This window comes from Mandrillus leucophaeus, unplaced genomic scaffold (genome assembly GCF_000951045.1).
Source record: "Mandrillus leucophaeus isolate KB7577 unplaced genomic scaffold, Mleu.le_1.0 Scaffold2, whole genome shotgun sequence".
Taxonomy (NCBI): Eukaryota; Metazoa; Chordata; class Mammalia; order Primates; family Cercopithecidae; genus Mandrillus; species Mandrillus leucophaeus.
In genome coordinates, this window is record NW_012102031.1 from 4644329 (window position 1) to 4658845 (window position 14517).

The 14517-nt window shown below is 42.5% G+C and overlaps 2 protein-coding genes across 4 annotated transcripts in view; one reads left to right on the plus strand and one right to left on the minus strand.

Annotated features, from left to right (window-relative positions):
* The window catches only part of DDX17 (DEAD (Asp-Glu-Ala-Asp) box helicase 17), a 24676-nt gene extending 15317 nt beyond the window's left edge, over positions 1-9359 (plus strand). The window contains exons 11-13 of one of the 2 annotated variants that reach the window (XM_011978862.1): positions 811-870; positions 4797-5039; positions 6340-9359. In XM_011978862.1, the coding sequence (XP_011834252.1) occupies positions 811-870; positions 4797-5039; positions 6340-6845 (809 nt within the window). In that variant the 3' untranslated portion in view covers positions 6846-9359. The remainder of the gene's footprint in view (positions 1-810; positions 871-4796; positions 5040-6339) is intronic. The other variant, XM_011978863.1, reaches the window with a different exon arrangement.
* KDELR3 (KDEL (Lys-Asp-Glu-Leu) endoplasmic reticulum protein retention receptor 3) overlaps positions 9350-14517 on the minus strand; it is a 21408-nt gene continuing 16240 nt past the window's right edge. Inside the window, exons 3-5 of one of the 2 annotated variants that reach the window (XM_011978861.1) lie at positions 13040-13198; positions 11333-11585; positions 9350-10319 (exon numbers count right to left, since the gene is read on the minus strand). In XM_011978861.1, the coding sequence (XP_011834251.1) occupies positions 10279-10319; positions 11333-11585; positions 13040-13198 (453 nt within the window). In that variant the 3' untranslated portion in view covers positions 9350-10278. Of the gene's footprint in view, positions 10320-11180; positions 11586-13039; positions 13199-14517 lie in introns of those variants that run through there. The other variant, XM_011978860.1, reaches the window with a different exon arrangement.

The window sequence follows — 14517 nt, forward strand, 5'->3', positions numbered from 1 at the left end:
ACTCGGGAGGCTGAGGCAGGAGAATGGCGTGAACCCGGGAGGCGGAGCTTGCAGTGAGCTGAGATCCGGCCACTGCACTCTAGCCTGGGCGACAGAGCGAGACTCCGTCTCAAAAAAAAAAAAAACAAATAATATGCAGCCCGGCGCGGTGGTTCACGCCTGTAATCCCAGCAGTTTGGGAGGCTGAGGTGGCCGAATCACCTGAGGTTGAGAGTTTGAGACCAGCCTCACCAACAGGGAGAAACCCCATCTCTACTAAAATAGAAAATTACCCTGGCATGGTGGCACATGCGTGTAATCCCAGCTGCTTGGGAGGCTGAGGCAGGAGAATCGCTTGAACCCGGGAGGCGGAGGTTGCTGTGAGCCGAGATTGCGCCACTGCACTCCAGCCTCGGCAATAAGAGCGAAACTCCATCTCAAAAAAAAAAAAGAGAGAGAAAAAAATAATATGCATACCTCTTGGGGGGAAATTCAGTTCTTTTCATTTCGTATCTTTTAAACTTGTTTCCTACCAAACCCCAGCTTTTGATTGTGTCTCATTTGGGAAATAACTTCAAGGGGAAAAAATTCTAGCTCATATTAATTATGTAACAAATTGCCACACTATCTTAACAGTATTTCATTATTAGTAGAGGTGACTATTGTACTGCTGAAGATGAGTGTGATAAAGGTTTTCAAAAGAATAACTGACTGTCATTGTAAGAGCCTGGGATTTTCTGACACCATTATTTGAAATTTTAACATGATGATGTAAACAGATCAGATAGATAGGAATGCTTATTTGATGATGATTATTGTTTGTTTTTACAGAGTTCCGTTCTGGAAAGGCACCCATCCTTATTGCTACAGATGTAGCCTCCCGTGGGCTAGGTTTGTATAGATAGGCGTCTCTGTCAATGGTATATGTATCTTTTGGTTTAAAGATTTGTCATTTCAAATTCAAACTTCAAGTTTAGAAAGTTGTATATACATGTGGTTAGATAAATATTTGAAAGAAAAGAATACAAAGCGTGATTCTCCCCGTTCCCCGCCCCCCACAATTTTTTTAAAACCTTAGTTTCCCCCACCCCCCTTTTATTTTCAAATTCTCTTCCTGCTCCTAACAAACAGGCTTTGGTCTGCAGCAAGGCCTAGGCATGACTATGCAAACAGGGAGAGGAGACAGTCAGTTGAATGGCTCAACTTCTCTCTGGTGGTGTTTTCTGGCTGGATAGAATAAGCCTGACGAAACCTAGCTATTGTAAGCTAGTTTCTTCAGTTATTCTTTTCCCTATCCCTGTCTAAGTTAGATATATACAGAGGTCCAGTTTTATGAATGCTTATTAGATGGAATGTTATAAGTCTAATGCAGTATCAGAATAGCAATCAAATTTGTATTGCCCAGTTTAATTTACTGACGTCAAATTATCATGGGCACTTGGCTATCCCCTCCTCCTACCCATACGCTTATCTATAGGTGTGTTATCCAACCGATGGTTTTCTGGAGTTTTTGACCCATTACCATTTAAGATATACAGAGAATTTTATGGTAGTTTAGCCCACTATTCTGAGCTAAACAGGTCTAACTCAGAACTTTTATATTTTAAAAAAAGATTATCTGTATTACAAGGAAATCCTTAAATCATTGACAAGTATTTAATTTGCCCAGTAAGGTGAGAAGTACCGTATTATTCCCTTATACTATTTAATATAAAGAGAACAGGTATTCAGACTGGAATACAAACGTAATGAAGCCTTTTTATGCATTGCACTCATCATTCCCTCCTTCAGAGGTGGTGACCTGCAGCCATGATGGAAAGTTCTCTCTGCCCCTCTGCCCTCTGAGGTCATGTCTGGATCTGTGCCATTAGAACTTGGGCCTGTTGGGAGAGGAGGCGGAGGCCTGAAAGCAGTTTACATAAAGCTTTCAGTAATGGTTGGTTTTTAAACAGGCTTGCTATGTGCTGGTAGCTTCTTTGTGCATCTTGCCTAGACAATTAAAAATATTTGCTCTACATCCCCTTGCATTTCTAAACCAAATTAATTGGCTACCATTAGAATAACTTAGACTCTTCATCCCACCCCCACTCATCCAAGTGAGGGGAGAGGGAAGGTACCCGAGTCTGTTTCTTGTTACTCAACATCAGTGCTTGTTTTGGGCCCCTTTGTTTGCTGCCTTGTAAAAAATCAAAAGAGGGAGAAAACCCACCAAAATGGCAGAATTCTGACCAATGTCCTACAAGATCCTGGAAAGTGAAGGCTTCTACCTCATAGACAGGGGTGCAATTTTCAGCTGAGTCACCAGGCCTTTTTTCACTTCCTGTCAAGCGATGGTCTCTTAAATGTTCCCTTCAGGTAAGTTCTTTGATTCCCATAATTTTATAATAGTCATCCTTAGGCTCCACTTCCCTTTCCACTGGGATATTTTTTATTTTTCCTTTTTTGTGTTTAAACTACACACTGTTAAACTAAAAGTATTGAATTTATTTTGTTTTGTTTTTTAACAGAAGCTTTGATATCAGCTGCAGATCACTCAATACATGGCCGAGACAAATCTACATTGGCCGGAAGCAGCTCTAGATGAGCCTCTTGGCTAGACTTAGTCCCTCCTAATTAGTGATTGGAGATTCAGGCCATGTCATAGGGGCTTTCAAACAAAAAGTTCCTATCCCAGTCAGCTGGCCAAAACATTAACTTTCGATTTCTTACCCTGCTACAGCATCATCTAGAAAGGCAGCAAGATAATATTGTGGCAGTGCACAGATAACATCAGGGTAGACTTGACTGGAGAAAACCAAATTCTACGCTTGCTCATATGTGCCCCCATCCAGCTGTGTGTGCACACACAGGACACCTTTCTAGTATGAAGAACTTTGCATCATGTCTGCCCTCTATTGAACACCCCCAGAAATACTTCCAAGTACTAGCATGTGAACTGTTGACTGCAGCCCCTGGTGCTTTCTGCTAGGAAAGCACTTACGCATCCAGTGTAGTAATTGAACTTGTTCTGCTGCCATGGTCATATGCAGTGGGATTGCATAAGGAGCATTATCTTAGCTCTGAAGATACCATGGAGTAGAATTCCCCACCCCCCTGTCTTACATCCACCCTGGCCCTGTAAATTCTTTTTTCCTTTGTTGCGTCAACGACCCTAGCCGGAGACTCAAGCTGCCCCCTGTGATAAGTGCCTTCTCGTCTTTCTGGTGTGATTCAGGACTTTAGGGGTCAGTAAAGACCGAGGAGCCTTTATTGTAATAAGAAACAGACATAATGCCCCTTCTTCACAAGCCCTGTAACAACAGCTAATTTTTTTTTTTTAATCTCCCCTTTCTCCCTTGAAATTAATCCAGTCTGGGCAATAGATGCAGTCTGACCCTTTGGATGTAACTTACATTTTTTTTATTAATTATTTTTTTCTACAATCACCCCAATTATCCTTGGGGGAGGCGTTGGAGGACCTGAAATTTTTACCCGAACCCAGGTTCTCCGGCGCTTGGCAACCAAATGGGGCTACAGAGAAGCATCTAAGCCAGTTCACAGAGCGAGCGTGTGTGGGGACTTCTCACTGCCACGGACCCTTGATGCATGCTCCCCGCGCTCCAGTGGTCCCGTGTCAGAAGGCGGAGTTTTCGAAAGGAGGCCGCCAAAAATAAAAGGCAAAGAGACGGGATCGGCTGCAGCGGTTTCCCAAAGGAGGAGGGAGTGTGCATCGGTCTGGTAACAAACAGAGAATGTTTTTTAATTATTTATATCACAAAAATCTGTGTTTTATCTAGGATATTTTCTGAATATTCTTTGTAAAATGCAGATTTTTTTCCACAAAACAGTAGGATTCTTTGTTATATTCTTAAAATTGTTTGTTTAGGTAAAAATATACATTCAGCTGAAAGCATTACACTAACATTTACATTTTAAGCCTTAGGAGGTTATTCAGCCCAATTCCCAGCAGTGGAGAGAATACTAAACTTGTGTCTCAAGGTTTCATGGTTTTCCCACATTCTTTGGCTATTAATTTAATTTCCCAGGTCACGTAGACAATCATTGATAATTGAAACAAGTCCTGAGTTGAAATAACCTTGAGTTGAGCAAAAATATCCTCATTTTGGCAGAAGCTGGGCTTGGTAGTACAGTAAAATTTTAGTGTAATGTGCTCTTGTAATTGAAAGGGGATAGATAATCTGGATGTTTCTGCAAAGGAAAATAGGTGTGTACTTAACAGCTTTGACTCTACTCAGTTTCTTAAAAATATAAGAGCAAAAAAACAAGTTAAATGTTTTGATTAAGTTTCCTTTAAATTGTAGTAATAAAATATATGAAGCTCCTTTTTTTTACTTTGCTCTGTGACTGGTTTAAAGGTAAGTTTGTTATGTTGTTGGTAGATTTTGCCAGGCTTCTCCCAACAGAGTAGAAGTGATTAGGCCTTGTAACTTAACAGTGGTTTACCACTTTGTTCTACATTCCAGTTTTGTAAAGGATAGTATTGGAATTTGCGTCTGAAGACCAATCTTGGTGTAACTCCTGTCAGTATATTGGTAAAATGTAGCAGAGGCAGGAGTTTGGATGTTTGGATGGGATTCCCTTAGGATTCTACAGCCAATAAAGATGCTACTTCCCATGCATGTCCTAGGAATCAGTAATCCTCTTTTACTCTGTTGGGATGAGTCTTTTTTTGTTTCTGTTCAGAGTGGTTACTAACTTCACCTTCTTTCCTCTTGCTGTCATCTGCATTCGTGCTTCCCACCTGTTGTTGGCATGTCCTTTACCTTCTCTTTCCCTGCCACATCAACCTACACACTGACTCATCATTGACGTGGAAGATGTGGAAGATGTCAAGTTTGTGATCAACTATGACTATCCAAACAGCTCAGAGGATTATGTGCACCGTATTGGCCGAACAGCCCGTAGCACCAACAAGGGTACCGCCTATACCTTCTTCACCCCAGGGAACCTAAAACAGGCCAGAGAGCTTATCAAAGTGCTGGAAGAGGCCAATCAGGCTATCAATCCAAAACTGATGCAGCTTGTGGACCACAGAGGTGGCGGCGGAGGCGGGGGTAAGGGTAAGTCCTGGAGTTTTCCAGGTACTGCCAAGGTATCCCTTTATGCTTACTGTGCCTTGTTTTAGTTGCTGTTTTTAACCATGCGAAGGCTTTAAGTGTGTTGCTTCATAACAAAGGACACTGCCTAATGCTTTTTATAACCTTTTTCAACTAAGAAAATGTGAAGTTTGTTGTGATAGTTCTATCAGTTAAGCTAAATTGTGAATTTTTTTTTCCTTAGGGACTGGTCTGTTTTTTTGTTGTTGTGTTTTGTTTTTTGTTGTTGTTGTTTCTTTGAGACGGAGTCTTGCTCTGTCACCCAGGCTAAAGTGCAATGGTGCGATCTCGGCTCACTGCAGCCTCCGCCTCCCAGGTTCAAGTGATTCTCCTGCCTCAGCCTCCCAAGTAGCTGGGATTACAGACGCCTGCCACCACACCCGGCTAATTTTTGTCTTTTTACTAGAGATGGGGTTTCACCATGTTGGCCAGGCTGGCCTCAAACTCCTGACCTCAGATGATCCGCCTGTCTCGGCCTCCCAAAGTGCTGAGATTGCAGGAGTGAGCCACCACACCTGGCCGAGACTAGTCTTGAGTTTTAATGTGGTTGCTTTGGCAGGGCGGGGGCAGAGACAGAGTCTCTGTGTCTCCCAGACTGGAGTGCAGTGGCACGATCTCGGGTCACTTCAACCTTTGCCTCCTGGGTTCAAGCGATTCTCCTGCCTCAGCCTCCTAAGTAGCTGGTATTGCAGGCGTGTGCCACCATGCCCAGCTAATTTTTGTATTTTTTGTAGAGTACTGACCTCAAGTGACCCTCCTGCCTCAGTCTCCCAAAGTGCTGGGATTACAAGAGTGAGCCAGTGTGCCCCCGGTCATGGTTGCTTTTTTTTAATACTTTCAAAAATGCTTAGTAGTATATTAGGTTTACAGTTTTCCATACGGAGAGATCAGTCATTTTACACTGTTTAGTGGTGGGTAGAAACTGAGACATAGCAGTTGGATGTATAGTTGCAGAATATCCGAGGATCTGGGCTTCCTGACTCAAGGTTTCGTATTGTAACACCGTGTTTCTTGATCATCCTCAAGTAAAGGGACTAAAAGGGTGAAAAGGTCTAGTGTCCTTTGATATTTACTGTGCTTTCGAATGTGCCCCATTAAATAATCAAATTATGAGTATATTTTTACAGTACTAACTTGGAGGCTGGCCAGCATAACTAAGTATCAAGGAAACATGCTTAATACTTTAGTACCCAATAGAATTTTTATATTGTTATGTTTAGGTCATACATCTGGCATTAAAAATTCCCTTGTATGTTCCCATTAGGTGGTCGTTCTCGTTACCGGACCACTTCTTCAGCCAACAATCCCAATCTGATGTATCAGGATGAATGTGACCGAAGGCTTCGAGGAGTCAAGGATGGTGGCCGGAGAGACTCTGCAAGCTATCGGGATCGTAGTGAAACCGATAGAGCTGGTTATGCTAATGGCAGTGGCTATGGAAGTCCAAATTCTGCCTTTGGAGCACAAGCAGGCCAATACACCTATGGTCAAGGCACCTATGGGGCAGCTGCTTATGGCACCAGTAGCTATACAGCTCAAGAATATGGTGCTGGCACTTACGGAGCTAGTAGCACCACCTCAACTGGGAGAAGTTCGCAGAGCTCTAGCCAGCAGTTTAGTGGGATAGGCCGGTCTGGGCAGCAGCCACAGCCACTGATGTCACAACAGTTTGCACAGCCTCCGGGAGCTACCAATATGATAGGTTACATGGGGCAGACTGCCTACCAATACCCTCCTCCTCCTCCCCCTCCTCCTCCTTCACGTAAATGAAACCACTCAAGTGGTAGTGACTCCAGCAGACTTAAATTACATTTTAAGGAACACTCTTTCCTTTTTTTTCCTCTTCCCCTTTTCTTTTTTTCTTTTTTTTTTCCTTTTTCTTTTCTCTTTTTTTTTTTTTTTTATTAATTTTTCTCCCCAACCATCGTGATTTGTCTTTTCATGCAGATTAGTTAGAATTCACTGCCAGGTTTCTTCTGCCCGCCAAAATGATCCAGTCTGTAATAACATTTTGTAAAAAAAAAAAAAAACAAAAAAAAAACATATATATATATATAGCTGACTGGAAGAGATTAATTTCTTCCCCCAACTTCTTGCATGTTGAAGATATTCGAGCTATTTTTCATCTTAAAGAGTAAGGTATTAGGCCCTTTTGTGGGAGCCCATCTTTTGTTTTTTTCTGAGTTGGTGGGGAGGGAGGGAGGGAGGGGGAGGGCTGAATCGTTTTGCAGAGGAAGATGGCATCTGTGCTTTAAATTTCTCATTACTGGGTTAGAAAACAAACAGGGATTTCCCTGCACATTTTCTTTTGTGCTTTTAAATGTTTCTCAAGTTGGAACAGGTTTCCTCAGGCCTGTTTTGACTGATTGCTTGAGTGCATTTGACAGTTAAAAATCACTAATTGGTTTTATCTCCCTTTACACTCTGCCTTTCCCCCGCCCCCATTACTGAAAAATAACCATTTTAGTGTCAGGTTAGAAATTGAAATGCGGAGTCTTGTGTATCCTTTAAATTAAAAACCACAAGTGTTTATTGCAGTGGTTTAACTGTAGCATCTCAGCATCTGGGTGGAAGCTGCCTATATTTCCCGGTAAAACTGGGGACCATCTGTGAAATTAATTTTCCAGCCAGACAGCTGCTGTGAGCAAATGAACATAAATGCTCACTGGAAACTAACCAGTTTTTATATTGACCTGCAGTGTAAAAAGCACATTTAATTATAAACAATATATTCAAAATGGGCAGATTTTCTTTTGAAATGCAGTGTAGAGCTAGAATAAAAACAACTCTTTGCCAGCTACTCTGCCCTTTTGGCAAAGTTACCTTGAACAAAGAATCTTCAGGGTTTATTAAGAACTTTTATTTTCTTCATACCCTGTTCTCTGCAGTGCTTTCTAACAGCTTCTGGGTGCAGATTTTCTTCGGCATCCTTTTGCACTCAGCTTATTACAGGTAGGTAGTGCTTAAGAAAAGTCATGGAGGACTAAAGCCTAAGTCCTTTTCACTTTTCCTCCCTCTGAAGGTAGGTGAGTTCATCCTCTTCATAGTAATGCTGTTTTACCAAGACTTTTTATATAGCAGATGAACCCAGAAAGAATTTTCTGCTATTGTGTTCACTACAACAGGATAGAGACATCAGACAGCCCCAGAAACCCCTTTCAGATCTGATATGGGACTATTAATTTTTATGCTGTTAATTTGTATTCATTCACAATGCAGTTTAAGGCGGAAGGCTCCACTGCATTCTTTGGCTAAGGCTTGAATGCTTGCTGATTTGTAAGATCTATATTCGAGGTTTTTGTTTTCCTTTTAAAATTCTTTAGGGAGAGAGGGATGGTTTCTGAGGGGTTCTGAAAGTATGATTCAATGTGCAACATACAGGTAGGTCTTCAGCATAAGCTGAAATGTATGCATGTAAAAACTTTGACATCTTTTTTTTAATTTTCCACTTTCTTCTTTCTTAACTTTACTTCTCTTTTTGTCCCCCCCATCTTATAGAAGTTGAGGCCAAGGGAGGATGGTAGGCACAGACGAAACGTGGCAAACTGCTCTGTGCTTTCAAACCAAAGTGTTCCCCCCTACCCCAAATTTGTCTAAGCACTGGCCAGTCTGTTGTGGGCATTGTTTTCTACAACCAAATTCTGGGTTTTTTTCTTCTTTCTTTAAACATAGAGGTTCCACCACAAGGGATGCCCTACTCTCTCGCAGCTCTTGAAAGCATCTGTTTGAGGGAAAGGTCTCTGCAAGCAAGTGGTTATTTGGATTGCTTGCTTCCCTTTTTCCACCTGGGACATTGTAATCATAAAATAACAGTAAAACCTTAAAAGCTATTATGGTCTGAGCACAGCTGAAATCTAGCAGAGTTTAACTCTTCTGCCTCCATGTCTGTCACTCATAATTCAGGTTCTGCTGTTGGCTTCAGAACATGAGCAGAAGAATCATTTTATGCTAGTTATTGCATTCATGGTTGAAACTCAACTTAGGGAAAGGGTTTCAATGTATTAAGCAATGGGCTGCTTCTCCCCCAATCCTCCCTAACAATTCGTTGTGTGGACTTCTCATCTAAAAGGTTAGTGGCTTTTGCTTGGGATCAGTGCTCTCTATTCATGTTCTTGCTGGTCTCCAAACATTCCTGTTGCATTAAGACTTGAAAGATTTGTAGATGTGTGATGTTCAGGCACAGGATGCTGAAAGCTATGTTACTATTCTTAGTTTGTAAATTGTCCTTTTGATACCATCTTGTTTTCTTTTTGTAGGTATAAATAAAAACACTGTTGACAATAAGGTGTAAGGTTTTATTGCTTAAAAATTCTCTGAATAGTTCAATGTAGACATCTTAAAACAGTTTTTATTTGTTTCAAGACAAAGGTGGGGAATATTGGATTGACTGATTGGCACCTAAAACTGAAAGGAAAGTAGAATTGATTAAACTTAATGTAAGAGTTGGAATCGAAAACCCTAGCAGGATACCTAGTAGGTAAGGGTTTGGATGTATCTGTATCTGCTCATAAGTAAAACAGTGATTGCGCAAATGGTACTCACCTAAGTACCATTAGGTTATTGGTATTAAGGTACTAAGTGCAAGGCAGGTATCAGTCACTGGTTTGAAAAAATTCAAACCGGTAAAAGATGAGGCACAAAACTCTTCCAGCCAAACCTGGTAAATTTGGTTTGCTTCTGTCCTGAAGGCAGTATGAAAGTGAAATACGTTTCACACTTAAAACTAGCTGTCACTTTTATATCTTGACCACCTAAATTTGGTCACCTACCTGGAAAGTGGAAATTCACGAGAGCGTACTCTAATATTTTAACTGGTCTTTAGTTGGGACATTCTTAAGAGGAGGGACATTGTTCCAGATTGGGGTTGACTTCCTCATCATGAGTCTTGCCCTCGGGCCTTGGAGAGCAATCATTTATTTGGTCTTTTTCGTCGGTAAGGCACCTTAAGGTTTCTTGTTGCAGTCATTTTGAGGCACCGTATTTGTGCAGTTGGCCCAGGTTTTTATGACCTTACAATGAGTCTTTAAGGGCAGTCTATTGATGAGAAGGTCTTCTGGGTGGGATGATCAAGTTTTGCTGAAATCCACACTAAGCATTTTTCTGGTTTTAACATTTGATCCCAAATTATGGATAAGTTGCCAAAGAACATTCAAAATAGTTTCCTTCATGTGCTTGTTAAGGTGTAGACTATCTCAGAGCGTCCTCAGATTGGCATTGGAAGACTTAACTTCTTTCCCTTAAGGACTGGAAGAAAATGGAGATGAAATGAGAATTTACCATCTGATGAAAGGACTGCTTTATAACTTGGTGCATAATCTTATTATCATCTCTTAATGGCCGGCTCACAGTATATGTTCGATTGTTAAAGCAAAGGGGGAGTCTTCATCTCCGGTTGACTGTGGACCTGCTGATCCCCGCCTTGGTTACTGGCACCCTTCCCCACAGCTGTAAACTTAGTAGTTGGCCTCAAATTGTCTGTTGTACATCTCAAACAGTCCATCAGCAGTCCCTCTCAAGTCCCAGAACTTGTGTCCACATCTCTTTCTACCTAGAGCCGTTTCCCTGAACAACTGCAACTGCCCCATAGCTAGTCACTGTACTTGGACTGCTTTTTACCCTACATAGCAGCTAGTGGGTTGGGTTTTTAATGACACAATAGCCGCCCTTGGCAATCAGAACATAGTGCAAACCCCTTACCCCGGCCTATGAGGTGCTAGGTCAAGCTTGTCCAACCTGTGGCCCAGGATGGCTTTATGGCCCAACACAAATTTGTAAACTTTCTTAAAACACTGAGGTGTTTTTTTTGTTCATAAGCTATCATTAGTGTATTTTATGTGTATCCCTACACAATTATTCCAATGTGGGCCAGGGAAGCCAAAAGTTTGGACAGCCCTGCCCTATGTGAACTGGTCTTGGTTGACCTGTTATCTCCAGGTTTATAGATTTTGACAGCGCTAGCCTTTTTGTCCATCACACCAAGCTGTTGCCTTGGGGCTTGTAATAAGTTCTGGAATGTTTTTCACTACTAACCAAGTATTCTGTCAAATGTCATCTCACAGCTGTCTTGCATAGTACACATAACCTATTGACCATGTTTTGATCGCATTTCTTGAAAATATTTGTCTTGCATTAGAACACAAGCACTGTGAATGGCAGAGACTTGACTGTTCATGTCTGTATCTGCTGGAATACTTATTGAATGGATGAGTAACTCCTTAGGCCAGTGCCAGCATCAGTGCTGTTATCCCAGGACCTACCTTTGGTCACATACAAGTAGAAGAAGTCACAGTAGAAGATGGTTTGTACTACTCCAGACACCACTGCGATTTGGTCATAGAAATTCTCAGTCTGGTACCGCCTGATCCAGTTAGCCAGGTAGAGTGCCCGGTACAGACCCAGAAAGAACAGGTAGTGAGTAGTAATGGTCTCAGCCTCTCCAGTCTTGCTGATCATGAAGAGCTGGGGCAGAATAGCCACTGACTCCAGGTAGATAGAGAAAGTCCAGAGGATCTGAGCCAAAGAGAAAGCGGCCAGAGAATGAGCAAGACCAAGAAGAGGCCCATCTCCTTAAAAGAACATAATCACTAAAACAATAGCTTGCTGGGGAAGAGGTACAGTAAGGGGGAAAAAAAGTTCTCAATAAAAATTATATTTTAATCAGTTTAATGTACCATCTCTAGGTAAATATAAGGGGTTTTTTTTCTAATTTTTGAAAGATTATACAGTATACTGCTTTTTTTCACAGTGTGGCATGAGCATTTATATAAAAAACTACTTTTAATTGTTTTTTAAAGATGAGGTCTTGCTGTGTCATCCAGGCTGGAGTGCAGTGGCATGATCATGGCGTCCTGCAGCCTCGACCTCCTAGGCTCAAGCAGTCTTTCCATCTCACCTTCCCTAGTAGCTGGGACTACAGGCATGTGCCACCAAACCTGGCCAAAAATAACTTTTTTTTTTTTTTTTTTTTTGAGATGGAGTCTCCCAGGCTGGAGTGCAGTGGTGCGATCTCAGCTCACTGCAAGCCCCGCCTCCTGGGTTCACACCATTCTCCTGTGTCAGCCTCCCGAGTAGCTGGGACTACAGGCACCTGCCACCACACCCGGCTAATTATTTATTTATTTGTATTTTTTAGTAGAGACGGGGTTTCACCATGTTAGCCAGGATGGTCTCGATCTCCTGACCTTGTGAGCCACCGTGTGCAGCCAAAAATAACTTAAATGATAGTTTCATAGTATAAAATCATAAATGAAGCCACAATTTCTTAAAATCTAGTCATGTTGCCAGGCTCACATGTATAATCCCAGAACTTTGGGAGGCCGAGGTGGGTGGATCACTTGAGGTCAGGAGTTGGAGACCAGCCTGACCAACGTGGCGAAACCTTGTCTCAACTAAAAATACAAAAATTAGCTGGGTATGGTGGCTCGCACCTGTAATCCCAGTTACTCGGGAAGCTGAGACAGGAGAATCACCTGAACCCAGGAAGCGGAGGTTGCAGTGAGCTAAGATCGTGCCACTGCACTCCGGCCTGGGCAACAGAACAAGACTCCATCTCAAAAAATAAATAAAAAAAGTCATGTCCATAAACACCAGCATCAGAATCTCCCAAGATGCTTGTTGCCTGCAGATTCATGGGCCACAGTCCAAACTTACTGAGCTGAAATTTCTGAGCCTGGACTGTGCTACAGGGATTCAGGGATCTGCTAATCATCTGTTGAAGAGAAGGTCTCAACAGCCAGAAGTAGGGCTGTGATGCCTGCTTGGTTTATGGGCATCATGACTATTTAGATGTGCTCATTTCCAAGTAAAGCATTGTAAATAGCCTGTCAATTTCTTCTCAACTTATAAGTGAAGGATACATGAGTAATGGTCACAGTTGTAAGCAGAAGGCAAGCCCAGGGTCTGGAGGGAAGGATACGGGGGAACATACTTCCCTTTGAGAATTGGTACTCAGTCCCTTCCCTTACCTCCAGCGGAGTGAAACTGTAGTTTTCAAGGAAGGAAAGGCCAATGACTGGGACCAGAAGAAACTCCAGGCGGAATGTGTCATTCTCACTGTCAAAAGTTTTACGAAATTTCCCGTATATCATGTACACTGTAACATAGGCGCAGAGGAGAAAAACCACCTAAAAAGGGAGAGAGACATGGGAATCTATGAAGTCATTTCCCTGCGTATTTACTAGGCTCCTAGCCTACCAAACCTAAGGGTCAGTGTTCTGCCATAATGTAACATGAAGAGGTTAAATGTGTTTGCAATTTATCTTGAGTCCAGTTGCCTAGAATTTGAAGTCAATGACCCTTTCATTAAATAACTCCATGCTTCTATACTGGGACTGACAGAGCTACCATGAAGAGTCAAAGGTGCCCTTGTCGTCCCCTTCAGTTGTGGAACACTAGGCGAAACAGGATTGGTGTATTTCAGGGGATTTCCCAGAGGCATTCCAGGGCTGTTGAAGCAATTTTAAAACAATTTTCTAGATATGCATCAGTGACTTCTGAGCATTATTCCACAAGGACTAGCATCTTTATTATTTTTTTTTAAGGTTGCCCAGTCTGGCCTCTAACTCCTGGGGTCGAGTGATCCTCCTGCTTCAGCCTCCCTAGAATCTGGGACTACTTATGTGCCTGCTAACATTCCTTGAATTAACTGACCATTGCTCCCTCAGAAAAGCTCTCCATCTAATCACAGTAGCTGTCCTCTAGCATATAATGATTTCATTTTGATACAGCCTCTAACCTTCCAGGCCAGCAGTTCTCAAACGAGTATGCATCAAAACAGATGCTGGCCGGGCATGGTGGCTCACACCTATAATCCCAGCACTTTGGGAGGCCGAGGCGGGCGGATCACCTGAGGTCAGGAGTTCAAGACCAGCCTGGCCAACATGGTGAAACCCCATTTCTACTAAAAATACAAAAATTAGCCAGGCGTGGTGGCAGGCACCTGTAATCCCAGCTACTCGGGAGGCTGAGGCAGGAGAATCGCTTGAACCCGGGAGGCGGAGGCTGCGGTGAGCCGAGGTCATGCCATTGCACTCCAGCCTGGGAGATAAGAGTAAGACTTTGTCTCAAAAAAAAGAAACAAAAAAACAAAAAAACCCACAGATGCTATCTCTTCCCTTGCCCCAAGAGCTTTTGATTTCATAGGTCTGGATGGACGTGAGAGTTTGTATTTCTTTCTTTTTCTTTTTTTTTTTTCTGAGATGGAGTCTTGCTCTGTTGCCCAGGCTGGAGTGCAGTGGTACAATCTTGGCTCACTGCAACCTCCACCTCCTGGATTCAAGCGATTTTCCTGCCTCAGCCTCCCAAGTAGCTGGGATTACAGGTGCCCACCACCATGCCTGGCTAATTTTTGTATGTTTAGTTTCACCATGTTGGTCAGGCTGGTCTCGAACTCCTGACCTCGTGATCCGCCCGCCTCGGCCTCCCAAAGTGCTGGGATTACAGG